This window comes from Mus caroli, chromosome 7 (genome assembly GCF_900094665.2).
Source record: "Mus caroli chromosome 7, CAROLI_EIJ_v1.1, whole genome shotgun sequence".
In the NCBI taxonomy this organism is placed as follows: domain Eukaryota; kingdom Metazoa; phylum Chordata; class Mammalia; order Rodentia; family Muridae; genus Mus; species Mus caroli.
In genome coordinates this window covers 82281330-82308587 of record NC_034576.1, presented here as the reverse complement: position 1 = coordinate 82308587, position 27258 = coordinate 82281330, and the positions used below count along the sequence as shown (strand labels likewise).

The window sequence follows — 27258 nt, the reverse complement described above, 5'->3', positions numbered from 1 at the left end:
GTGATGATGATGATTATGGTGGTGGTGGTGATGGTGGTGATGTTGGTGATGATGATGGTGATGGTGGTGGTGATGATGATTATGGTGGTGGTGGTGGTGATGATGATGGTGATGATGATGATGATGGTGGTGGTGGTGGTGGTGGTGATGATGGTGGTGGTGGTGGTGGTGGTGGTAATAGTTATGGTGATGGTGGTAGTAAGCTGAGTACAGCAGCATGTGCCTACAATCCTAGTGCCGGGGAGGTGGGGAAAGGAAGACCCTGAGCTGGCTTCCCCAGCCGTCTAGTCAAATCAGCGAGCCCCGTGCAGAGTGATCCTGTACCAACACACAAGGTGGGGAGTGATTGAGGAAGACACCAAAAGTCGTCCTCTGGCCTCCACACAGATGCACACCCATCTGCACATACATGTACACACACACATACATACACTCGAACACAGAGACATATGCACATACATACATAAACTCACATACACAGCATCCACTTATTTATTAAATATTAAATTAATTAACTAGTTCAGACAGGGTGTCTCTTCATAGTCTGGCCTTCTTGGAACTCACTATTGAAACCACGCTGGCCCCAAACTCACAGAGATCCACTTGCCTTTGCCTCCCAAGTCCTAGAATTAAAGGGTACACACTATGCCTGGCTAAGTCTCTTATACTTTTATACTAGCTCCCCACTTATTCCCCTGCCTAGCACTTATTTGTTGGAGAAACGGGAAATTTTGTTATTACATTCTGGCTTGTACTAACAGAGCTGCTCCTGCCTCTGCCTCTGCAGTGCTGGGGTTACAGTACAGACCATGATGCCCTGCTCCACTGAAAGTATTTTTTGTTTTGTTTTGTTTTGTTTTTTGAGACAGGGTTTCTCTGTGTAGCCCTGGCTGTCCCGAAACTCACTCTGTAGACCAGGCTGGCCTCTAACTCAGAAATCTGCCTGCCTCTGCCTCCCAAGTGCTGGGATTAAAGGCGTGTGCCACCACTGCCCGGCGCTTTGTACCTTCTTGATATTCTCCAGCTAACGGGAAAAGATAGGAACTCACCACTTCATTGATGGCCTTGATGTGATAAAGACTGTCCTTACACAAGTAAAACAATCTCACAATACCTGAAACAGAAAAATAAGAGACTGTGAGACTGCAGAGCCAGGAAGGGCTGGGGCGCAGCATCTGACTCTAAACTTCCCATCCTGCCTGTGCTCTGCAGCCCCATGTGGCCTATGCTGCCCTTGGTCTCCCAGCCTTCCTCTACCTTACTTTGAAATATTTAGTCTGTTCCTCTTCCCAGTCCCCTCATACTTAGCTAGTGTTGCTCTCCTGGAAGTCTCCTATAAGCACAGCATCTAAGTGGTCCGTCCTGCGCTCCCAGCCCCCAGCTCTGCCCATCATCCTACACTTTTTCACATGCACAGCTGTTTGATGTGGATATGTTGGGCTCACGGCTCCTTTGAGAGAAAGGCTCCTCCCTTACCTTTCTGTGTGTCAACCCCACTAGGCTCCTCATGCGGTTAATTCTGTTGAATTCAGGATGTGACTGTCACCTGCTGTGACTTCTTACATTTCTTGAGGAGCCTTCCAGTTACTCATAACCGGCCTTTGTGCCCATGATATAGATAGATCACACAAAGACATTTGGCTTACTGTGGGTATAATTCTAATCATTCTTAATAAAGATTCATGGGGCTGGCGAGATGGCCCAGTGGTTAAGAGCACTGACTGCTCTTCCAAAAGTCCTGAGTTCAATTCCCAGCAACCACATGGTGGCTCACAACCATCTGTAATGGGATCTGATGCCCTCTTCTGGTTCATCTGAAGACAAATACAGTGTACTCATATAAATAAAATAAATCTTTTAAAAAAAAGATAAAGATTCATGGGCTAGTTATTCCATGATATTGACTGTACAAGGGACACCAAGGTAGTCTACATTCAAATTCACCCAAAGAAGGTGACACAGACATGAAACTACTTACATAATGAATATGGCTTGATCTTTAGCCCAACGTCCCATCACGTCCTACATAGACATCCTCCAGATACCTCAGATCTGTGGGTGCTCAAATGAACTTCTTCACCTCGCATGCCCTGAGCACCTTCCTTGTCACTGTTATCGAGGGACAGCATGGCCATCCATGCAGGTGTGTAACACGGATAGCAATCAGCAATGCCCACACTGCCCAGCGTGCTTCCCTCATCACAAATACGAGCTATCCTTCAGTCTCCTATGTAGGAGTAAATGAGACAGGCTCTCACCAATTCGAGATGGCCTCAAAATCCCTACATAGCTGAAGATGACCTTGAAGTTATGATCTTCTTGCTTCTGCCTTGCAAGTGCTGGTCACATGTGAGCTGCTACTTGCTGTATCTATTGTATTCCCTTTTACATCAAATAAAATTGAAATGTTTTCTTACATCTTGTTTATCTTTAGAGGGGGCGAGTGTGCCACACATGCGTGTGGCAGCCAGCAGACAATCTGCAGGAGTTGCTTCCCTGCCTCCACCAAGCGAGTCCTGGGGGTGGAACTAAAGCATGGTAGCAAGCCTCTCTGCCCACTAGGCAATCCTGCCAGCTCTCTTAAAAGCCTTTTGTTTTGAACACTTAAGAGAGAAGGTGCATAAACAGAACCAAAAATTCCCTTGTATCTTTCGCCTCACTTCAGCTAAATTCCTATCTTGTGCCACAACAGTACACGCTTCTTTTTATTTTACCCTGTCCTGGCTCAGACCTTCACGTTTTCTCTCTTAATGAAAAGAGCAGTACCCCATCTTCCTTCTCTCCCCCTTACCCTCCTCTGGTTTTGACTTTTCAACATGCGTGGAGGTATTTCAATATGCTCAGGCAGGTGGTGACGTCAGCAGTTGCGGCAGGGCTCGGAGGGCTGGAAGGGTGTATGAGCCATCCTGCCTGGTTTGAGATGATCTTGTGCCACTATTTACCTCAGGGAAATTATTTATCCTCTATACCTCAAGATGTCTCTTCCAAACAGGACGAGAATCAGCAGTGCTTCCCTTGGACAGGTGAAGAGCCAACTGGATTAGCACATGCCAAGTGTTAGACTAGGCCTGGCACATCCTGCTTGCACACGTGTAGATCATATTTATGACTATATGAGCAGCGAACCTACCATGCCTGACTTCATGCAAAAGAGACTAAACCGAATGCCAGTCTAGGCTCCTACAGATTAATTAAAATCAAAGAAGAACAAATACCCATTTCGTCTATAGGAACAATAAGTACGTCATTTCCCAAATCTGTGGCCCAGATGGAAATAACATCAGACTTAAACTTCTCCAAAACATATATTCTTTTGCAATTGTGCAGATTATAGATTGAGAATCCTTTAGGGCCTCCAATAAACAGATAGTCATGTGAAACAGCCATACCACCAGGCATTTTGTCGAGCTGGGAAAACATGAACATAAAAAGACAAAAATTATTTTCATCTGTCAATGCCATCAATCAACCTGAGCTGGTTTTTCAGAGAGGAGTCAGGATCTTCTGAGACCTATCAGTGCCAAGCATGCGTCTGTCAAAAATGCTCAACCTAAGCACTTCACCCTGGGTGGAAGTAGTCAGAGAAACAGAAGTAAGACTAGGTATATATTCTGAACATGAGCACAAACGCACATCCTGTGCTTTATCTGACCTAGTGTCCTGGGGAAGAACAACAGCTGGATCACTGGCAGTTCTCATTGCCACATAAGGAGGTGGCCTAATACATTAATGAAGCTTTTCAGTGTCGGTAACATGACAAAGGTCCTTTGTGTAATCTTCAACTAACCATAACACTCTATTTCCCGCAGGCAACCGCAGCATGCCTACTGTCCTTCAAAAATTATTTCTGATGGAGAGGAGTTTCTTTCCTGAATCAGGCATTTTCATTAACATGTAAGTGAAACAAAACAAAACAAACAAACAAACAGGCACTCTGTTCATACCCGGATTTCTGCAACTGGATGGTAGATGGCGGGCACGATCCAGTTCTTCTCAACTTCCCTTAAGGAGTCTCTTTCTTCAATAATTTCCCATGACCGGTTAAACAGATGGTTCACCAGTTTGTTTATCATTCGATAGGGCTGAGGAAGGGAATCCAGCTCTTGATCCAAGTCCTTGAAGACAAAATCCTTTTCGTCATCCTTAGGCCAGTCTGCCTCAGTTGGAGATGGAATCTCCAGTGGTCCCTTGGGATACACAGACAACCTGTGTTTCTGAGCCTGATTTCCTTTAAAAGATGACATCGCAGCAGGTGGCACCGAGATCTTCTGGGAACTCAAAGCTGAGAAGCAAAGTGAGCAAAGAAACTTTGAGGAAAAGGTAAACAAGAAGCTAGAGTATCCTGTGGGGACCTTCTGCCTCAGGCTGGACTTCCTTACATAGCTTGATGGTCCTGGGATGGTCTTCATATTCATAAGGGGACCAGAAGGACAGGCATCTCCCAGGCTAACTTGAGAAGACGCGATTGGTGATGGAGAATTGACATTTGCTCTCTTTCTTACCTCCTGATAGACAAGTAACTGTCTTCTGTTCCAAATGGAATCCACTTACAGCTCATCTCTTTCCCTGGTTCTCTGCCTTGGCAAATGGCTCTGTTCAAGCCACTGAATCTCCAGGTTTCTCTTCTCTCAAGCCCAATCAGATGCAACTCAGCATGTCCAATTTTTGTGGGACAACCTGTTCCTTTGTCAGTCTCATTGGTGTCCTCTACGAGAGTCTACAGAAATGTCTGGGACATGGAAGGAGCACTAACTACAAGGCCTGCAACATCAGAACAATTAGATAGTTCCAAAGTGTTTATGCCTTAGCAGCTGTCCTCTACATATCTTTATAAAGCACAAGCCCTTAGGAAGGGGACAAATAACCTGCGTCTCGAAAGCTTCAAAGGTACAATCTGGGTGAAAGGGAAGCTGTGGGTTCCCTTGGTGCTGCTTGTATTTTGATGCTAAGCCTGACTGACAGGAGAGGAGTGGATCACTTACTCAGGTGACTCCGTGTGAACCTTCTCCCCACTTTAACTGATCAAATAAAGGCTAGAGCCTGTGACTGGGAAGAGGAAGGGAAAGGTGGGGCTGGAAGTTTTAGAGGAAGAAGAGACGGAGGGACAGAAAGAGAGGAGGATGGAGGAAGAGGTGGTGGAAGATGGAGCAGAACCACATGCCCTGGAGGAGCCACAAGTAGCAAGGGATCACATAGCTGGGGAATAGAGTAGTGCAGTGGTAAATCTGCCCAATCTAGGCGTGCAGCTTATAAATAGCTGAGTTGTGTGTTCTTTGCATGGACTTATTTGGGTTAGAGATTTACCAATACAAATCTGGATGGTATTAAATATTAAGGCTGTCTGGTATTTTCCATTGCAATAATTTATGTGGGCAAGAGAGAGGGCAAAACCACAGAGCAGTCATTGGTGGTTGTTGTAGCTGGGGCAGTCAAGCTGGAACGAGAGTGGTAGCACCAGGCGTTCTCTAGAAGGATGGGTTTGGGCTGCTTAGCAAGCCAGAGGAGGGAACCAGGGCCAAACGGCCATTTTTGGCATCGGGCAAGGAGGAACAGGAGACTACTGATTCTAGAGCCTCGCTGGAGCTAGCATGGATTTTTAAAATTACACAAAATGAGATTTCAAATGTTATTATTTTAATTACATTATTCTATTTATTTGTGTGTGCCATAGTGCATGTGTGGGGTTCAGAGGACACGCTTTGGGAGTTAGTTCTCGCCTCTACCATGTAATTCCTAGAGACTTAACTCAGGTCATGGGCATGATGGCAAGTGCCTTTACCCACTGAGCCATCTCACCAGCCACCGTTATAGTTTTAAAAACAAAAGCCGGGTGTGGTGGCGCACGCCTTTAATCCTAGCACTTGGGAGGCAGAGGCAGGCAGATTTCTGAGTTCGAGGCCAGCCTGGTCTACAGAGTGAGTTCCAGGACAGCCAGGGCTATACATAGAAACCCTGTCTCGAAAAACCAAAAAAAAAAAAAAAAGAAAAAACATTTAATGAGGAAATTAGGAGGCTTTTTAATATGCTGAACTCAGGGCAGTATGGTCTTATATGATAACATGGCTGTGGTCTATGCAAGACCTATAAGTACCTAGCTGTCATCCCTACATATGTAGGGAAAAGAAGTACATATGTGGGCTGGAGAGATGGCTTAGCGGTTAAGAGGACCGACTGCTCTCCCAAGGTCCTGAGTTCAAATCCCAGCAACCACATGGTGGCTCAGGACCACCCATAATGAGATCTAATACCCTCTTCTGGTCTGTCTGAAGACAGCAAAAGTGTACTTATCTATAATAATGTTTAAAAAATAGTGTGTATGTCAGACATTCTCCCAAAATATATATGTGTGTGTGTATATATACACATATATGAAGTACATATGTGATGTTTCTGGCACATGAGAGATGAGGGCAGTTGGTGTTGGGACAAGGAGCACTGGACTGGAGGGCACTAGTGAGGACCGTGAGCTAAGCCCACCTAAAACAAGGACTAATGTAGTTCCGTTAACTAGCCAGACTAGACAATCTCGGAAGTCTTGGCAGTGGGGAAAATAAGCCATGAAAGAGTGTCGTACAGTATCACTCTTGGAATGATGTGTTAGAATACAGAAGACCAAACTGCTTTTGTGTAACTTAACGTCAACTCAGATCACTTACAGAAACACAGAACAAAACCAAACAAATCCAATCCAGCATCACTTTGCAAACACCACTGTCCCCTGTAGCAGCATGCTGTCAGTCATGGTCAAAAGTCGCCATGTTCTTTAACATCCAGGTTGATGGCCAGGGGTAGGGGTAGGGCTGCTGGTGAGAATAGAAAATAGTATGCAACCCAGGAAAATGATCTGACAGTGCCTTATACAGTTGCATAGACACATACCATATCAACAGTCTAGAAGTATAAAAACCTAAACTTACACAAAAACCTGCACATAAATATTTATAACTCTATTTACAACCTCCAGATGTGAGCAATAGATGGAATGTTCTCCAGTGGATAAATGGGTACACAGAGTGAAGCACCATTTGCTAACAGTATGGGATGGTACTGTTGTCACATACGACATAAACTAGTATCCACATCTTATTCTGAGTAAAAGAAACCAGTCTCCACACTTAAATACAGAGGGAGTCCACTGATGGAGTATTTGCAAAAATACCAAAAAAGTAAGGAGACTAGCTCAGTAGCTACCAGGGTTATAGGTAAGGGAAGGACTGCATGAGGGGGTTGTGAGTCAGCCCGTGAGTCTCATGTGAAATTCTGTACTTAGATACAGCCATTGTAATTGCCCCAAACCAGAGACCACTCAAGTGCACCTCAGTGGGTCAATGGATAACTATAAAAATTACTCCAAGTTCTTGGGCTGGAGAAATGGCCCAGAGGTTGAGAGGACTGACTGCTCTTCCACAAGTCCTGAGTTCAATTCCCAGCAATCACATGGTGGCTTACAATCATCTATAATGAGATCTGGCGCCCTCTTCTGGGACATGGCAGCAGAATGCTGTATATATAATAAATAAATCTTAAAAAAAAATTACCAAGTACTGATATGTACAACATGAATGAAGCTCAAGTACATTAGGTGAAAGAAATCAGAAAAAAAAAGAAACCCACACGATATGATTACATTTTTATGATATTGTTCAAAATGCAGGAATGCACTGAAAACAAATGATGCAAGTCTTGCACGTCAGTAGAAAGAAAAGCACCCATGTTCATCTCTGTCATCGGACAGATCAACTGTACTCATTCATTTATTGTGGTTCCTCCTGCACAGCGGGCCAAGCAGAGCGATTTGTACTTAGCCAGTACTCAACAAATGCTTACTGCTACACAGCCATGCTCTCAGAAGTAGCTCTGGTCAAACCCAGTATGTCACAAAGCAACCCTCCACCCCAAATGATATAGAAGTAGGAGTGGAGAGGTGGTAGGAGGAGAGGGGGTGCAGGGTGGGAAAACGAGGCTGAGCCACTGGGCTCTTAGAGAGGATGTCCCATTCTCTCCATGGCTCTTTCCTTTGGAAAGGAGAATTACACAGTCATGGAGCCAAGAGGATATCCTTATTTAAAACCTTATTTCCCTCTTCTAGTCAAGTCTATGGAAACCACTGCCTAGATGATACCAGGATCTGCACAAGCCTTCCCTAGTTTCTCCTAGAGGGGAACCAGATGCTAACATGAGCACAGATAGACCTAACTGTTGCCTACAGCATAGCTGTCTACAGAGATATTCGACAGATTTTGTGGCTTGCAGTATCCACACATTCCCCCCTTACATCAATGTAGGGGGAGCAAGAAATCAGAAGAGAAGTGGGGAAGGTCTGGGAGTCATTTTTCTCTGTACTACTACATAGTCCAGCTGTGTTTGTGGGTGTTTCAAGGAGCCTTAGAATTCTAAAAGTCAGCCCGGCTTTCTGTTACTGTGAGAATGTGTGTCATTCAAGGAACTAGAACATATTTCACAGTTTGTTACTTGTTATACAATTTTCAAATAGCTAAACATAGAGTCTATAGGTCTGGTGTGTACTTTACTTTGGGCCTGCAAGTGTTAGGGGCAGGCCCGATGCAGGGAATAGAGAAAAGTAGGCGACCCGATTTCACAGTCACACTGAGCAAGCTTATAAATTTCCTTTTAAGGAGCGGCTTGCAGAGCTTCCACCAGGGACTCTGGGTTTTCTCACATGCTGTCCCCACGCCGCTCCCACCCTTTCACCAAGCTGCCGCTTGGGAACCTCCATTGTAAAAAGCACGGCTTTCTCTTTTCCTCCTCTTCTTCATCTCTCTATTCCTGGAAGCTACTGAGATTCACACTTTGCCCTGTTGGCTTTTTTTCTTTCAAGCTGGCAGTAAAATTGCTCTCCAGTTTCAATCTGCAACTATTTCTAATTTTTTTTTTACTAGCCCACAATAGGGAGCCTTGCTGTCCGCAGTAACACGTTAGAGCATTAGGAAAGCCTGCCAGCTGAGGGAGGACCATGTATTGTGCATTATTGTACAGTTAATGTGGCCCAGGTCCCTGCAGGGATCAGTGAGCGTAGCTCAGCTGGCTAGAGAGGCATCACTGAGGGGTCCTGGCCCACAGGCTTTCAGAGAAGCCTGGGAACTCACATGTTACCCCATCCTTAGAAAAGCCCCTCTGGGGCATCCCTAAGAAGGTAGGGTGACGCGACTGAGGCTGTGTTTCAGCAGGATATTCTCACCTAAGCCATCAGAGTCATTGCTGGAATAATATCATAAAGGGGTAAACAGAAAGACAGGGGAGAGGTAATGAGGGAGGAAGGAGGGAGAAGCGGTGAAAAGAAGAAAATTACTAAGTGGGGCTCCATCTTCAAACGCCACAGAACCAACGATTAGCGGTGCAATGTCACTGATCTCCCTTGCCTGTGCTTTGCTCGTGTAGAGCTTGTAGGATTTCCTCAGGAATCATTTGGTTTTTCAATAATCCTAATAGAAAATTCTCCCACTTTACTCCCACTCTCCTGCTAGAAACACACCCCAGGAACTGACTGACTTAGCTCTTTTGCCTGCATCATAAGGCCTGACACTGGGAAAGGATGCGGCCTGCAGCCTGAGAAGACCATTGAGCATTCCTGATGGGGTTCATGGGTACCTGGGGACACCTGGACGCCTGAGGCAGGGGGATGACCTACTCAGTGCCTCTACCTGGAAACCGAGACGGGTGAAGACCACGACCTTGTGAAACAGCTCTGCTCACAAGTCTTGTGGCTTGGCGTCGCCTTAGTAACTACCACTTCCGGTACCAACCGGAACTCCAAAAGCCGCGTTTCCGAAGGTGTGCCCACCCCCGTGTGGGCGGAGAAACGAAGTCCCACCCACCTGGCAACTAATCTGTTCCCGCTGTCCCCCGGGACCGGCGACGTCCCAGAGGACCCACGAGTGAGCGGGCGCAACGCGTGGCTGTGGGTGGGAGCCATGGACGCCTTCATCCGAGTCGCCAACCAAAGCCAGGGCCGGGACCGACTTTTCAGGTGAGTCAGGTGCTGTCGGCCTCCGCCCCCGTCCCTTCAGGACCCAGGGTTTCTTCTCGGAGAAAGAGGTCACAGCCGGGTAAATCGAGGCACGAGGCCGCGGCCAGCTCCCACTGAGGAGTTGCGAGCCGAGCCCCTCCTCCCTGTGAACCCGGAGGGACTGTGCGTGCCAGCCACCTCGGTGTCTCAGGAGGTGACAGCGGCCCATGAGTGCGATCTCCTAACTTTCTTCCCCAGGAGAGGGAAAGTTCCCCGCCCCTCGACATCTTCCCTAGAGATTTCTTTTCCAGAGAAACTTGGAGCTTCTTTTGTATCTAAGGAAACAGGACACCTGTAGTTTGGAGCGCCAGTAAAGTCATAACTCACGGAAAGAGATTTATCTTCTTTATCTTCATTTTGGTCCAGTCTGCGCCTTGGAGATATCAAGCTGTTAAAAAGCCGCTTTGTAAAACTGTAAACTGTACAGCGGACAAAGTGTTTGAACAATACCTCCCAAGTACATAGTGTACTTTCGAAATCACCATTGCGTGTTTAAAACTAATCCTACTTCATTTTTTTTTAAAAGAGAAATTTGAATGCCCCTCGGTGATCATTTAAAAGAAAAGGAAAAGGGGGTATGTGTGAAACATAGGAGTTTTATTTAACAACTCTTCTCTTCCAGGTGTTTAAGTGGTCAACCTCTAATATTAACTAAACATACAAGTAAGAAAAGTCCTAATGGTGAGACTTAGGAGCTGACTGTCCAGAGCCTCCATTGCAGCCCTGTGGAGGATTTAATATCCTAATTTCACATATAGGGAAACTGAACCAGGAGGGTAGGAAAAACTAATGTGGCCGAGCCAAAAGATGCAGGTCCACACTGTTGACTCCAGCGCCAGCCCACCCCTTAACTTAGCCATGCTGCCTTTCTGTTTAACTTGATAGAGTCTCAGAATGGTTGAGTATTATCCATGGTTCATTGGAGGTCAACACACATCATTTTAGTGGTCCCAGAATGTACCCTACACTGTCTTTAATTTAGGATATATGTATTCAGCAAAATTTTATTTCCCAATCTTTCTAAGGAACTATAAAACCATGAACAAACCAACCAACTAGCATTCCTAAAATAATGCCCTGTTTTCAGCCACTATTGAACCAAACCTGAGAGAGGAAGCTGTATAACATGAGCAGTGTGAGCCTCTGGCCAGAGAGTGAATTCTGTCTCCTGCTCTCCCTCTGGCCCTCCTTTTTACTTTTTTTCTTTTTTTAAATAACCAGCCCATCATTGTGAAAAACGTACCACTTTGGGGAGGATTTTGTTTATTTATTTTGAGAAAGTCTTACTGTGTAGCCCAGATTCCCCCCTTAATTCTCTTCTCTCCATCTTCTGGGTGCTGGAGTTGTAAACAGGAGCCGCCAGCTCTGTGCCACAGTTTTACTGAGAATAATATTTAAATTGTGCAAGGATGCCAATGCAGTTTTGCAGTTCTAAGACAGTAAGGGGCCAGCGCCTACTGATTTTTGTTTGTTTGAACAGGGTCTCACTATATAGCCCTGGTTGACCCCAAATTCTCTATGTAGACCAGGCTGGCCCTGTCCTCAACAGAGATTTGCCTTCCTCTGCCTCCTGAGTGCTGGGAACTAAGGTGTGAGCCACCACGCCCAACCCGGCACCTGCTTCTCTTAAGTTGGCTGCAGATGCGTTTGGATACCTGTGACTCTAGTTGCCTTATTATATTTATCACCATGTCATTGTCATCATAGCTGGTGTGATATTAACCAGTCGCTGAAAGCGTTACTATGCTGGAGTGTATTTGGTCCTTAAGTTTTAAAAACTAAATGTTGAGCCTGGACTCTTCACTTGGTTTTTGAGTTTGCTTCCTGTCGCATGTAGTTAGTTGAAACTAGATGGCAGATTTTTTGTTCGTTTAGGAAATCTGAAAATCATCCTATGTAGGGGCACATAGCAGACGTGAAGGTTTGTGGAGCTGAGAGCCCTCTCTGTGCATCCTCTCCCTCTGAGCCCATCTGGGCCAGCAGAGGGCCTTTGGGGAGAGCTGCACCCTGCGTGACTGTGGCATCCTCTTCCCTAGCCTTTGTGTCCCATTTCCACTGCATGCTCGCCCTTTGGCCCTCCTCTGTGAAGACTATTGCAGAATGCCACTTCTGTAAGAAATTCAGCATGAGAAACAACCCCACAAGTTCGGCCTCAGCACGACACTTGCCTTTGCTTTTTGATGTTTCTCCTTCCCTTCACGAATGGAACTTTATTTGGTTTGTAAACTACTTTCCTCGGTTTGTTTTTATTTTTCCATTTCAGAGCCACTCAGCACGCATGCATGTTGCTTAGATATTTGTTAGAGTCTAAAGCTGACAAAGAGGCCGTGGTACTGAAGCTCAAGAGGCTGGAGACCAGTGTGAGCACTGGCCGTAAATGTAAGTACCTGTCTCTCCAGGGACGGTGGCTTCTGCTTTCAAATCCTTAGCCTCAGACCCCGGAATATACAATGTCCTTACAAGGTCTTCATTTCCGCTCACCCAAGTCTCCAGTGAAGCTGAGAGCAGCCATGCCTGGAGACCCCAAGAAGGCCGAATGGTTTGCTGTAGAGTGTTCACAGCTGTCTCCCTCTGTTTGAATGTGGTGCTGTACTAGATCTTCCTGCATAGTCATAGCCCTTGGGGCACACAGTGTGCCAGTTCACATCACATATTGATAGCCAGTGGGCACACAGTATGCCAGCTCACATCGGTTCTCAGAATGTATTGGCAATTCCCAACATGCACTTTGGTCTAGCGTCAGCCCTTAAGTTCTATGGAACAGGATAGCCATATCCTAGACCACAAGCCTTTTCTTCCTCATCTCTTGAGGGTTAGTGGAGGATCTAAATGAAGACATTTTCCTAGACTGTGTGCCAGGTAGCTTCATGTGAAAGGCAAAGAGTGCGGGTGGGGGTTTTCACTGATATACACTGTCATCCTCATCTTCCTGGGAGACCCCATGCTTCTCAGAACGATTGCCTGCCTGCCTCCATTGTTTGATGGAGAGCAGACGTTTCAACTACATCAGCAGGCAGATCGGGGTGAGGTGTAGATCACCCCATAGTGATGCGTTGTGTTGAATACCTACTTCATAAAGATGCATTCCTCAACTTTATGGGGCAGGTAAAAATCACATGTTTTAAATTCAGTGATAAATATGATGGCTGGGGCAGAGGGAAAAATATTTTGAAAGGAGGTAGGATTGAAGTTATGGCTGGAGAAACAAGTATCTGAAAGGGAGGTTCCCCCCACGCCCCCGCAGAGGCTCAGGACTGTTGGAAGCAAAGCTTGCCCTTACAGGATGCTTTCATGGAGGACCAGTGTCAAACATAAAGCTAGTTTGGTAGAGAGAGGTTTAAATAGTCAGCACAAAGGTTGGGAAGGGTTGGGTAAGATTTCTGGATGGCTTTGAAGGCCAAGATTTGAAACTCTGTCACAAATGCTCTAGAATGTCATTGCTGATGTGTCCTTTAGAGTTTCACTGTCTTGAAAGTCCAGAAAGTACTTAGCCCATGTCATCCAGCTGGAGTGCAAGAGCTGGAATGAGAACCTGAAACTCCAGTTTTGAAACAGCCATTTCCACTGCTTTCACGCTTTCCCCTGAAAGAAAAAATTGAGAGAGAGAGAGAGAGAGAGAGAGAGAGAGAGAGAGAGAGAGAGAGAGAGAGGGCGCCATTCATATACTGCTCTGCATTAGTAGCTCGTGGTAAAGTAGTGTCAGGTACTCTTCTGGGATTGTACGTGTTTGGAGAGTAGCTGCTTCTGGGTGGTTATTAAGCCAGATGACCCATTTCTGGGTACCGCTGTAAACACCTATGCATGGATGACACTCACTAATTGGCTAATTGCATGCTTATGTAAGCACTCATTACAGTGGTAGATTAATTCAGAGCACCATGTGACTGTCGATCACCATAGCCACTCAATCCTGCCGATTCTCTTTGCTCTTCTTCCATAGGTGGGCTAGATGACAGACAGATGATAACGCTGCTTTGCCAAAGGCTCCCTTTTAATGACTCCTTAGTCACTGTTTAGTTGCTGTGAAGAAACATGATCAAGCCAACTTATATAGGAAAGCATTTAATTGGAGGTTTGCTCCTGGACTTAGCCTGTTATAACCATCATGGCTGGGAGCATGGTGACAGGGAACATGGTGGCAGGCAGGAGTGCTGCTGGAGAAGTCGCTGAGAGCTATATCTTGATGGGACATGGGGGGACAAGGAAGAAAGAAGAAGAAGGGGTGGTCTGGGGAATGGACAACTGAACCTGGGCTTTTTAAAGCTCACTGCCCCACTCCCTAGTGACACACTTTTTCCAGCCAGGCCACCCTTCCTAATCCTTCTATCCTATCAAAGAGTTCTACTCCCTGGTGACTAATTGCCTATTGGAACCACCACAAATGGGGAATCAAATGTCTAAGAGTGTTGAACCTGAAGGTCACGTTAACTGCTCTTTAACTTCGGCAGTATAGCGGTTCATACACATCCATGATGAACCTGGCCTGGAATATACTGGGAAATAAATGCTAAGACACTCGTTGGAATGTGCGTGATAAGTTGTCAAGGTCACTGTCTTTTGAGCTTTTTGCAGGATCACTGTAGGGCTCCTTTCCTCCACTAAGACTGAGCCTCACCTGACATCAGCTGCTGTGTTCTCAGTCCTTAGCTCGTCACAAGACTTGTGCCTCCCATTAAGTACTAATAATGTGTTGACTCTGTGGGTTCTCTTTACAGGGTTCAGACTGGGCAATGTGCTCCATGCCATCCAGGCAACAGAGCAGAGCATCCAAGCCGCTGACCTCGTGCCCCGCTTATGCCTGACGTTAGCCAACCTCAACCGCGTGGTTTATTACATCTGTGACACTGCCCTCTGGGCGAAGAGTGTGGGTCTCACCTCTGGAGTCAACAGAGAGAAATGGCAAAGGTGGGCGGCCCGCCACTACTACTACTTCCTCTTGCTGAGCCTGGTCCGGGATCTGTATGAGATCTTGCTGCAGATGGGACAAGTTGCACGTGACAGAGCAAAGAGAGAGAAATCCTCTCGGGACCCTCCTAAGTACAGCGTGGCTAATGAAGAGACTGAATGGCTCCAGTCCTTCCTCCTCCTCCTATTCCAGGCTCTAAAGCGACATCCTCCCTTGCTCCTGGACACCGTGAAGAACTTCTGTGACATCCTGATCCCTCTGAACCAGCTTGGGATCTACAAGTCCAATCTCGGCGTGGTAGGACTTGGAGGTCTCATATCCTCTTTGGCTGGTCTCCTCACGGTAGTGTATCCTCAGCTGAAACTGAAGGCCCGCTAGGGTGTTTGGAGGCTTTAAGGCTAGCAGTTCAGTAGAACAAACATTTGTTTTTGTCACGATGTTTACTGTGCTTGATTTTTTTTTTTTTAAAAAAATCATGTGGGCACCTTACCATCCTATGACGTGAGCAGAGGTAGGACCAGCAGTGTCGCATGCAGACTGATACGTACAGTAACTTCCTTTCCCTTCAGGTAACATTACTGAGCATCTTTTATGTACATAGTAAGAGCCTAGTGTTGCTGGCCAAATAAAGATAAAAAGGAAAGAAACCATAAAAGACCCAAAGGAACTAGAATTACAGATCAGGTTGCATGGGTCCCTGATTCCACACAAGCACACCAGGGCTGGAGCACAGCACTCCCAGCTCTGCTTAAGTTTTCCCTTTTCTCCCATCTGTTATTATTATCCCCCACTCCCACAGATGTCAGGAGTGGGATGGAGGGGAGCTGGGCTCAGCGCCTGTTAACCTGTTGGTCCCGGTCATTGCTGCAGTCGTGTCCTGACCATATCTAGTAGTCTCAGAAGAACATCAGTGCCTCTGGGGTGGAGGCTGTGTCCACAGGTAGAAGGCTCTTTCGGTAATTCTAGAAGCAAGCAAGAGTCACAGAAGGGACCAGAGGTGAAAGTAGGTGGGAGGTCACCACTGCCTGTTACATCATCCATCACAGATAAGGACGATGACAGTACAAAACAAAGCTGATAGCACAGATTCATTGAGGGACTTTCCGGGATGATCCGCGTGATCTCGTGACCTTCAGCGGTATTCTGGGGCTCAGAGCCCTTAGCCCCTTAACATGCCCCCCAGTCCTGGAGCTTCAATTGATGGTTTCTGTTCCAGTCTACGAAATGCAAAGCAATCTAGACTCACCCAGGTTGGTTTGATTTAGCTACCTAACAGTTTATGCAATTCCACAGTAATTTTTATCAAAATAAGAGAATTAAATTTTTTCTGTCTATAGATGTAGGAATATCAGTTTTCTGTGACAAATCCGGTTTTCTCAGGACAACTGAGAGGGACAGGAAAGAGCAATAGGACCAGTGGAGGGGTCATGGGGACACCGGGTCAGTGCATTTGCCCATGTTCACACTTCACAGTTCAGTCTTCCTGTCTTGAGTTTGGTTGGTTTAGGTGTGTGGTGTGGGAGACGCTGGCCAGCAGGCGGGCTGGTGTCAGCATCTATAAAGTCATGTCTACTACGTGGAAGTGAGAACTGTGCACTAAGCAATTGTTTCCCATAAATGTGAAGGAGATTCTTGAAAAGTGAACTCAGGCCCTTGGTACTCTCTACTTTTAAAATGATAATGTGCTTTGAGAAGACTTTGGGGGCGGGGGTTGAGATTAAAGTGGCAAAACAAGACAAATACCAGCAAATGCCTATTTACACTGTAACTTTAATTATGTCTAATAAATTTCTAGATAAAATTGACTCCTACGTCTCTGTTAGTGTGTCTGCACTGGAGTCCGTGGGAACTCAGGGATGACAAGATGCAGGCTGGGAGGAAGGCACAGGGACTATGTTGAGGCTCTGGGTTGAGAGGTTCCCTTACAGATCTGTCCAAATCATCCCTGCTAAGATGCTCTACAGTAGCCTGGCAGGGGCTGGCCAGCTTCCTGGAGAAGCCTGCCTTCAGTGCATGGCAGGGTTTCGTGGCTGTCGGTTCTGATGCTTGGGGTCTTGCACATTAGAGACAGTGTTGGGAGGGTGGAGAACCTGCCATCTTCTAGAATCTGGAACCTCAGTGGGCCCTGCTACCTCATCCTCTTATCTTTCTCCTCAGATAACCCTCTCTACCTGGGTCCACATTTGTGAGGGATTTCAAACACTGGGAAGCCCTGGGGGGGGGAGTAGCTGGGCTCGTGGCTACTTTGTGGGCTCTTTTTCTCTTCCACCCTTTTCCACCCCTCTTCCCTTTCAACCCTAACACTAGGTAGGACAGAAAGAAATTCCCGAATCAAGTCCAGGATAGGAAAAGGGACGACCGTGTTATTAGACTACTGCCTGCTGATTTGGGGCACTGAGTTCCTTGAGGCAAGTTTGATCTTCACCATGAGGATATCTAATTTCCTCTTTTTGTCTCTTTGCACGCGACTACTTGACAAACCGCAACCAACCACAACCAACAGCATCCAAGAATGAAGCAAATCATAGTCCCCGGCTGTTAAGCAGCCTCATCTCCTCCCAACCTGGGATTGAAACGAAAACATAGTCCCACACTATTTCTGTGTTCTTTAAAGAAACCAACATTGTCAGCTCCAGGGCAGCACAGAGCAGCACAGGGCAGCACACCAACAGTTGAGCATCACTGCCGAGCACTGACACAGCACACGTCTCGGTGCCCTGCTTGGCTTGGGGACCCACCTGTGCACAGAGTGGTCAAGACCCCTGCTCTCCTGGAGAGGAGTAGCATGAGATAGTTCCTCCGCCCATCCCCCTGTGGTGTTGGCGATCCGCCTCTCACCCTCGCCCTTAGGATCTGCCTGGCACTTTCCCTTGTCACCTTTCACCCACATCCTAGAATCTGTACAGAAGCAGCCAAAGGACCAGCTTTGTCAGCAGAGCTTTTAGGCACAGAGCCCTATATCCTCTCTGGCCCAAAGCCACTGCCCGGGAAGGCAGACTGCCCTTTAGCCTGGGCTGTGTCCAGATGCAAGTCTCCCAGATCACTCGTCCTGAACCTTGAAGCAAGGGCAGAGGCCACTTTACACACTCCCCTCCTTCCCCACTGCTGTCTTACAGCCCAAAAGCTCAGACCAAGATTAATAAGTATCAAATATGTCACATATTCATTACCTCTTCTGGAAGCTCCTTGTTCCACACCCCTCCCTTTCCTGGCATCTTGTTCCCTGTTTTATTTACTGAAGATAAAATTTACTACCAAGGATCTATTGGTAGCCTTTCTCACATCCTTATTGTTTACTGCATTTATGCATGTATTTGGTGTGTGTCCTGTGTCTGTGTGTGTGTGTGTGTATGTGTGTGTGTTCATGCGTACTTGGACACACCCACACTTATACACATGCTCAAAGGTCACAGCATGCATATGGAGGTCAAAGGACATCTTGCCAGTGTCAATTCTCTCCTTCAATTCTGTGGGACCCAGGGATTGAACTCAAGCAGTCAGGCTTGGCGGCAATCACCTTGACCTGTTGAACCATTTTAGTGACCCTACCCAGTGCCTCTCTATCCTGTTACCCATACTAACAACTTAGTAGACTCAACAACATCAACTCTGGTGGATAGGGACTAACCATTCTGCTGTCCTCTCGTTCACTGTGATTACAGGGCCCTTTCTAGTCCATCTAAAGACACAGCTTGGCACCACAGTGCTCCATCAACTTTAATCAGAAACTAAAGTTTGAGTTTGGGCTTGAGTTCCTGTTGAGGAAGGAATAGCAACGGATAATTCTTGGCTGTCTGGGTGCTATTGGTTGGCAAAACCAACCAACCAGCTAACCAGCCAACCAACCAACCAGCAACCAACCAAACAACCAATCAACCAAACAAACAAACAAACCAGCTGTCAACACCTTTACTTGTCCAGACATAAGTGAACAAAACCAAAGAGTTCTCCTTCCTCCCTCCCTCCCTCCCTCCCTCCCTCCCTCCCCCTCCCTCCTCCCTCCCTCTTTCCTTTCCTCAGTACTGAAGATCAAACCAGGGCTTTCCACATGCCAGGTCAGAAAGCACTCTGGCATGGAGCTCCACCCCCAGCCCCTAGCTTTTTGAGACACAAGCTTGCTATTTAGCTCAGGCTACCCTCAAACTGTCAATTCCATCTCAGCCTCCTGTTCTGGGATTACTGGCACGTGCCACAACAGCCACCTTCAAGATGTTTTCTTTAACCCTGGGGGTTTACAGAGGATGAGACATTTCCCTCGGAGCCCAGTTACTAAGAGCTCAACTCTCACTGCTCTATCTAGTCTTTTTTTTTTTTTTTTTTTTTTTTTTTTTTTTTGCAGGTAATCGATCTTGATAGCTGTAGACTAACACATGAAGGTGAACCCTATCCCTGTGTGGGTTTGAATCATGCTGCTCAATAGTCGCCCTTGCTAGCAAACAAGCAAGGATGGGGTAAAGTTTGAATATTGTTCCATAGAAACTTCTCAGGAAAGGGACCAGAGATTATAGGATGACATGTAACTTTGAGTTTAGGAGCTTAATGGCACACATTGCGGTGGGTTCTTTATGGAAAGCAATTTCTGTCCATTGAAAGCCAGAAATATTCTGGAACTATCATTTCTGGGATCTGACAAATGAGACCTTCAGCTCTGAGAACCACCTCTTTATTGCCTAAACATCCCCTATAGAACTTAGGGTGAGCCCCGGGGACACCCTGGGTCAGACAGCTATGGCAATGGGCCAGCCCAGCTTTCTCTTCCTTTTTGCCCTCCTCTAGCTGGGAGGGTCTGAGAGGCATTGCCCAAGACTCCCTGGAGTGGCTGCAAGTGTTTCTGAGAAGGAGACCTTCCACAGCTGGGCTGTCTGAGACTGAGGTGGTGGTCAGCTGCAGTGAGTGTGGGGTCCTTGGGCGTCTGCCTTACCTGGCTGCTTTCTCAGTGTTACAGGCAAGGAGCTGGGAGAAAGAGCACCTGGGGGAAATGACCAAGGGGTGCAGAGATCTGCAGGGGGACCCCTGAGGAAAAGAATGAGAGACAAGGGGCACAAAGGGACCGGTGGCTTACCCATAAGACAGCTCTCTGAGAGAAGGCTTAACCTTGCTGGCAAGGTGAAGAAAAGACTAAACTCTACCCAACACTCATTCTTTAGTCTCTTTCAGTCACAGATTTTTTTTTCCTAAACCATTTCTCTCGTCCCATTATCTTTATCTAATTGCCTACATTAATTTTTCTTGAGCCATTTAAAAAAAACATCAATTTTGAACAGATTATGCGGAGCTCATTTTGTGCAGACCAGGAGACTTGTTGTGTTGGGACCCCAAGGAACAATCTCTCCTATGTAACATTCGCCCTCCAACCTAGGCCAGCTGTGCTCCCAGATGGCTAGATGGTGGCCTTGAGACAGAGGGAGGGAGGGAGGGAGGGAGGGAGCCTGTGAAAGACAAGCCTGCGGGCTTCTGATAGATCTGGGATTCTGCTTTGCAGCGTGGAGAGTAAGGATGTCAATGAACAAGGGCCCAACCCTGCTGGATGGAGACCTCCCTGTAAGTAACATGGGCTCGTGTGAGGTGGGAAATGGGTGGGAAAGGGGGTGGGGGGGTGAGCAGAGAGGAAGAGTCAGGGGACTTCAAGCAAGATGTCTACCTTAGGTTCTGAACTCACTGTCTCTGTCCTTGCCACCTTTCACAGGGGTATGGGGGGGGGGATAGCTATAGAGGTCTAAGAACCGTGGAGAGAAGGATAGGAATGCCGGCTGGGGCCTCGGGAGAGACAGAGGGAAAGAAGCCACCTGGTCCTAAACCCAGAGGCACAAGCCCACCATCCAGGGGGATGCACGTGTCCTACAGAGCCCACGCATTCTGTGGCTTTGGCTTCAGCCCGTGACCCTCATCTGCCGCACACAGCCTGTCCTGCCATGCGTGGGAATGAATTAGGAGTTTAGTCTGTTCAGGGTTTAGCTCTGGCCCAGTTCTCGCCACGATTTTGAGTAATTCCGATACTTTTACGTGTCCTTGACATCTTTTGCCAGGGCCTCTCTGATTTGGACCCAGTTCAGAGAGTAAAATTCAGGCGTATGACCCTGGAGGAGAGGAAACTCATTCCAAAGTAGGCTTTAACTAAACTCTGCACTAAGGGCAACTGTCTTCCTTTGTACTAAGTCATGAGAAAGGGGTCAACGGAGCACAAAAAAATGCTAAACCTTCTAACCAACCATTAGTGGCTTCTTCCATTTCCAGCTCGTTTCTCCTTAAGCTTTGTCTGAAACGAAGCTCTGCCCTGACGGTTAAAGAGGGTGTTTCCTCTTGTAGTCAGAATCCCTTTCTCCCTCTGATATCTGACTCACTTGCAGGATGGAAAGCTAAAATCCGTGTGGCCTGCTTTGTCCTGGAGCCCAGGCAGGTCTACTTGATGGCTCTGTTAACTCAACCTCCCGCAAGCAGAGCCCGACTCAGGGAGCAGCTCCAGCAAGTTACAGTGCCGATTAAGAGAGCTCTAGGCATCTGACCAGTACCCTGGATCTTTACAGCTTCCTACCCCATGACGAGAATCACTCTCTCACTCACAGACTGGGCTTTTTCTACTTTCTGAAATTTAATTGTGCAAGTGCTGTACAAAGCAAAATGTTTTGATAAGAGTATGGAGGCATCTGAGTAAGAAGAGATGGCCCCACTGCACCCCACAGGCCAAGTCTCACCGGCCCACAACTTAAACATGGAGTGTTATATTTTAAGAAAGGCCATGCCTAGCCGGGTGTGGTGGCGAATGCCTTTAATCCCAGCACTCGGGAGGCAGAGGCAGGTGGATTTCTGAATTCGAGGCCAGCCTGGTCTACAAAGTGAGTTCCAGGACAGCCAGGGCTACACAGAGAAACCCTGTCTCGAAAAACCAAAAAAAACAAAAACAAAAACAAAAAAACAAAAAAGAAAGGCCATGCAAAATTTTAGAGTGTCTAGAGGAAAGGACCACAGGTCTATCATGTGACCCATTTATAAACCAGGTGGTGGTGGTCCAACGCCTTTAATTCCAGCACTTGGGAGGCAGAGGCAGAGGCAGACAGATCTCTGTGAGTTTGAGGCCAGCCTGATCTATACAGTGAATTCCAGGGCAGCCAGAGCTTCATAGTGAGACCCTGTATCAAAAAAAAAAGAAAAGGAGAGAGAAGGAGAGGGAGGGGAAGGGGGGAGAGGGAGAGAGGGAGAGAGGGAGAGAGGGAGAGAGAGAGAGGGAGAGAGAGAAAGGGAGAGAGGGAGAGGGAGAGGGAGGGAGCTTAACTTACACATTTTACAAGGTGCAGCCCCATGTGTGACTCAATTCTCCAGGGTGTGACAGGTACTAGGGACTAGAGGCCACTCTACTGGGAGAAAGGAGACATATACACATAACCCGAGCAGGGTGGCAGAAGGTAGACAGCCCAAGGACAGACACAGCCATGATGGAAGAGAGTCAAAAGTTGGTCCTAGTGACACATGGCATATGCTTGTAATCTCAGCACTGGGGGATGGAGTCAGTAGGGTTAGGAGTTCAAGGTCATCTTCAACTACATAGGGAGTTCCAGGCTATCCAGTGCTGCATGAGATGTGTCACCTGTCTCACAGAGGAGGTGATAGTGAGAGAATAATATTCTATCAAACCAAAAGGGATATGGGAGGGGAGGAGAGCCTGTTTGGCAGTCATCCAGCATCCATAGACACGGGTCCAGCATCTCAGAAAGACCATGAAAATGTTTAGATGAAGATACAGGTTGAAGGTGGACTAAAACTCCCAGGCATTTCCTTCTCTCTGTAGTCAGTCTAAGAGGGGTGAGCTGGAGCCAGGCAGTGGTGGCGCACGCCTTTAATCCCAGCACTTGGGAGGCAGAGGCAGGCTGATTTCTGAGTTCGAGGCCAGTCTGGTCTACAAAGTGAGTTCCAGGATAGCCAGGGCTATACAGAGAAACCCTGTCTCAAAAAACAAAACAACAACAACAACAACAACAAAAAGAGGGGTGAGCTGGGAGTAGGGGTGGGGTTTGGCTTGGTTCCCAAGAACACAGATGGCCTGTGTGTTCTCCTCCAGAGTCCTCCAGCATCTAGGTGGTGACCAGGAAGGCATGGCAGGCTGAGTCCCATTTTCCCTGTGGGCTTCCTCATGTTCTCATGACTGGGCCATTTGGAAACACCTTGCTTCCCTTAGACTTGGGCTGGCCTCGCAGACGGCACGCATGATCCTAGCAAGGCTCAGCTCGTGAGAAGGTTGACTGGGGGAGGTGGGGGTGGGGTGGAAGCACCTGATTCTTTCTTTGCTGACAGGAGCAGGAGAATGTGCTCCAGAGAGTCCTGCAGCTACCTGTGGTGAGCGGGACCTGTGAGTGCTTCCAGAAGACCTACAACAGTACCAAAGAAGCCCACCCCCTGGTGGCTTCTGTGTGCAATGCCTATGAGAAGGGTGTACAGGGTGCCAGCAACCTGGCTGCCTGGAGCATGGAGCCGGTGGTCCGCCGGCTGTCCACCCAGTGTGAGTCCTCATAGACTCTGTGGCATCCTGCCTGTCCACTGATACTCCCCGCATGTCGGCCTGTCTGCTTGTCGGTCTGTCTGATCGTCTCACAACTCGTTTGTCTGCCTCCCTGACTGCTTCCCTTGCTTACCTATATCCGACTTTCTGGTCTTCTCCTCTACAGACATATCTCTATACTTGCCCAGCCTGGGGTATCTTAGGCTAACAATGACAGCCAACGAATGTTGGGAGAGGTCCGGGTGTGGTGGGGACAACTCTGTGAGCAGCGGTGAGAGTAGGACTAGTGGCAGGTCGTTTAGCCACTCCAACTCCAAATGTAACAGAAGCTGCAGTATCACGAACCAGCAGAAACTCGAAAACTGGCCTAGCAGTGCTGAAGGCTTAAGAAGAGAGAAGGCTCATTCGCCCAGCTGCTGCTGATACTGGCTCCCGACAGGTGGGGGCAGCAGAGAGCTGCTGGTGGCAGAAAGAAGGGCAGAAAGAAAGAAGGGCTCGCCCCGCCTCTATTATTCTGCCTCCACCTGAAAGTCCGGTCTCTAAGACTCAGCTCTTGGCAGGGCTGAGGACACTCTCAGCATCACTGAGAAATCTTCTACCATCCTGATAGAGGCTTGTGGGTATGTGAGAATTCTACCCAGTAACCAGGCAAGGAAGACTTAAAGGCTCCACTTAAAATCCGTGGTCACATACAAAGCCCTGGTTGAACTCTGTGAGCGAAGGGGGCGGGGGGGGGGGGGGGGCGGCGGCGAACAGAACAAAATGAGGAGAACATGAGAAACAAACATGGGGGTTAACAACAGTGGGAAGGGGATTGAGAAGATGCAGGGATAAGAGTGAGAAAATGCACCATATTCGTGAATAAAATTGTCCAAGAAAAATACACTCAGTTACTGATAACAGGATAATAAAAATGTCTCAGGCTCTAGGCTAGCCCTCCTGGAAGTCCTCATTCTGTTCAATCAGAAGATAGCCAAGTTCTCTGGGCTCTTTGTTACGTGAAAGAAATATGAAAGAGTATCTATCTATAAATACCTTTTGAATCTGTGCCTTCCATGATCTTGACCACGTAGCTTGCACCCTCAGCAGACCACGGGCAGTCTCCTCTGACACATCTGCATCTTCTGTGGCTTGTCCCACTCCCTAGGGGCAATGTCCTCTTTCTCCTCCCTGTGGCTCCCTTCAGCTTTCAGCCATCTTGACAGTTGGGGGTGAAAGCTGGTTCTAGGGTCCATTTGGAGTGGCTCTGTCTGTTGCTGTGAATTCATCATCTCCAGAACTAAGCAAGCCTGCTCTCACTGGGCCAGTGCAAAGGCCCAGGTGCCACCTCCCTCACTTCCACCTGGGTTCCAAAACCCTGAACAGTGAGGCAGGGAGGGAAGAGAAAAGCGCTTGGTGATTCACAGAGCGGCTGCCATCACTACAAGCTTGCCCATCCAGACATGGAACCACAGAGGCTGATCGTTTTGACTCCTGACAGGAGGGGGCAGCAGAGAGCTACTGCCCAGGACCCTAAAGATAAAGAACAGGGGTTATGTGAGTCTTACCAGACAGACAGGGACTTGCTAAAGTCACGCGCTCTACAGGTGGAGGTGCAAGGCCTTGAGTACAGGTCCCACCGACTCCAAAATGACCCTGCTCTCAAGGAATCATAAGTACATGAGCACTATATAGCAAAGACTTTCTGGTCCCCAAATGCCCTGGAAGCAGCAGTCTGGAATCTGTGGGCCCCAATGTGCTTTCTTTGAGACGGAGGCTACTCTTAGTGCCTCAAAGCATTCAGGGATCACCTCAACATGGCCCCTTCCCTTTCAGTCACAGCTGCCAATGAGTTGGCCTGCAGAGGCCTGGACCACCTGGAGGAAAAGATCCCGGCTCTTCAATACCCTCCAGAAAAGGTGAGTCCTCCCTCTTCCGTGGTGCTCCCTATACTCTATCGGGACCTCCTCCTTTCATGAACGAGGACATCTGACGGAACTTTCTGGCTGTGGAACTTTCTGTGTTCGTAGGGATGAGTACCTTGTAGGCAAGTAGAGACCCCTCTCCTTCCTGTGGGATCAGATAGAGTCGGGGTGTCTGGGATAACAGTTATATGCCTTGGACAAGCTCAGATAGACTCCTTTATGGTCCTCAAAGGGAGGGGGGGGCTAACCCCAACACGGCCCTCCCATAATTGCTCAGCTTTCTGATACCGTGGCCCTGGAATCCGGGTCTCTGTGGGCTTGCACAGGGCTGCTTGTTGACAACAGCTACCTAAGATCTTGGGTTCCACTCAGTGAGACCTCAGGATTACACACATGGCCTTGAGATCCAACCTTTTATGGACCATGAGGCTAAAGAAGTCACTTTCCCCCTAGCTATATCTTTATCTACCTTTATCCAGTGCTGGCTTCAGTCAGGCCTGTGACCTCATGTGTTTTACTGGGAAACCACCAATCTTTCTTACAAATCTCCCCAGCGCCCTGCCCTTGCCAACAGCCACAGTAAGGGCTTCCTGGAGCCCTCGTGGGTCATACTTGGTAACTGGCTTTGCTATCCACACTGTGCAGATGAGTACACAGCCTGAGTGAGGACCACTAGGGGGCAGGCCTGCTCTCTAGTGCTCCTGACAGTCAACTTGTCTTTGCCACAGAGGGGCTCCCAGGGTCTCGGGAGGAAGAAAGCTAACTACTCCACTGTAAAACTTGGAACAGTGTGTGAGGGAAAGACAGAGGAGCGAGGGTAGGGCTTTTCAAGAGGGTATGCCTTGTGTGAAGGTATCAGGACAGGCAAAGCTTTGGGGCTATCCTCTAAGGCCAGATCTTCAGGTAGTGTGGAGAAGCCAGGAGACCCAGGTAGTTGGCACAGCAAAGGTGAGTTCTTCCCCACCACACACACACACACACACACACACACACACACATCATTGCTGGTCTTGGGGTCCTTTTTAAAAATGATTATGTATTTATTTTGGCTTTTTTGAGACAGGATCTCATTATGTAGCCCTGGCTGGCCTGAAGCACACTATGTAGCCAAAGGTGGCACTGACTCTCCGTGACCCTTCTGTGCCAGCCTCCAGCCCTTGCATTATAGGTGGATGCTGCCCTGCATGGCCCTGGGCCTTTAAATGGGGCCCTCCAGGTAGCTGCTGGGCTCAGGGCCTAGGAGGGATTCCACATAGCTCACTACCTCCCAACACTCCTCAGATCGCCTCTGAACTGAAGGGCACCATCTCTACCCGCCTTCGAAGCGCCAGGAACAGCATCAGTGTGCCCATTGCAAGCACCTCTGACAAGGTTCTGGGGGCCACTCTGGCCGGCTGCGAGCTTGCCTTGGGGATGGCCAAAGAGACAGCGGAATATGCCGCCAACACCCGGGTTGGCCGACTGGCCTCTGGAGGGGCCGACCTGGCTCTGGGAAGCATCGAGAAGGTGGTAGAGTTCCTCCTGCCACCCGACAAGGAGGAGTCAGGTATCTGCCATCCAGACTGGTTGGCCACCCTGGGGGCCAGATGGCCACTCAGTACCCGAGGATCAGTGGGGGGGGGAAATATAGGTCTTATTGGTCCTGCTCTGGGATAGGGGATACCCCTCAGCATCTTCAGGGGATTCCCAGGCTTTAGTCCTCCCCCCCTCCAAATGTGAGCTTGGTGTTGGCTATCACCAGTGGGGACATGGTAGAAGTTAGGCAACTGGTTTCCAGCCTGAGGTGTCCATTTCCTTTTTTTCCCCCAAAATGTCACATGTATGAGTGTTTTGACTGCATGTATCTGTGCTCTCTCTCTCTCTCTCTCTCTCTCTCTCTCTCTCTCTGTGTGTGTGTGTGTGTGTGTGTCAGTGTCAGTGTGAGAGAGAG

General features: G+C 48.0%; 3 protein-coding genes across 5 annotated transcripts in view; 2 read left to right on the top strand and 1 right to left on the bottom strand.

The window, feature by feature from the left end:
* Nucleotides 1–9726, bottom strand: part of Wdr93 (WD repeat domain 93) — a 42498-nt gene extending 32772 nt beyond the window's left edge. Inside the window, exons 1-4 of the mRNA XM_021168081.1 lie at nt 9663–9726; nt 3945–4282; nt 3216–3408; nt 1050–1114 (exon numbers count right to left, since the gene is read on the bottom strand). Coding sequence (XP_021023740.1) covers nt 1050–1114; nt 3216–3408; nt 3945–4244 — 558 coding nt within the window. The 5' untranslated portion in view covers nt 4245–4282; nt 9663–9726. The remainder of the gene's footprint in view (nt 1–1049; nt 1115–3215; nt 3409–3944; nt 4283–9662) is intronic.
* Nucleotides 9727–9772: 46 nt separating this feature from the next.
* On the top strand, nt 9773–16738 carry Pex11a (peroxisomal biogenesis factor 11 alpha). Of its 2 annotated transcripts, XM_021168083.2 has the most exons (3): nt 9773–9988; nt 12291–12406; nt 14743–16738. In XM_021168083.2, exons 1-3 carry the CDS (start codon nt 9933–9935, stop codon nt 15309–15311), a joined length of 741 nt encoding a protein of 246 aa, XP_021023742.1. In that variant the 5' UTR covers nt 9773–9932; the 3' UTR covers nt 15312–16738. The 2 variants fall into 2 exon arrangements, with proteins under 2 accessions (XP_021023742.1, XP_021023743.1); XM_021168084.2 differs by lacking the exon at nt 12291–12406 and having other exon boundaries at nt 9903–9988.
* A 3002-nt stretch (nt 16739–19740) lies between these two features.
* Nucleotides 19741–27258, top strand: part of Plin1 (perilipin 1) — a 12446-nt gene continuing 4928 nt past the window's right edge. The window contains exons 1-5 of one of the 2 annotated variants that reach the window (XM_021168300.2): nt 19741–19822; nt 20416–20474; nt 23220–23424; nt 25240–25322; nt 26610–26874. In XM_021168300.2, the coding sequence (XP_021023959.1) occupies nt 20430–20474; nt 23220–23424; nt 25240–25322; nt 26610–26874 (598 nt within the window). In that variant the 5' untranslated portion in view covers nt 19741–19822; nt 20416–20429. Of the gene's footprint in view, nt 19879–20415; nt 20475–23219; nt 23425–25239; nt 25323–26609; nt 26875–27258 lie in introns of both variants that reach the window. The other variant, XM_021168301.2, reaches the window with a different exon arrangement.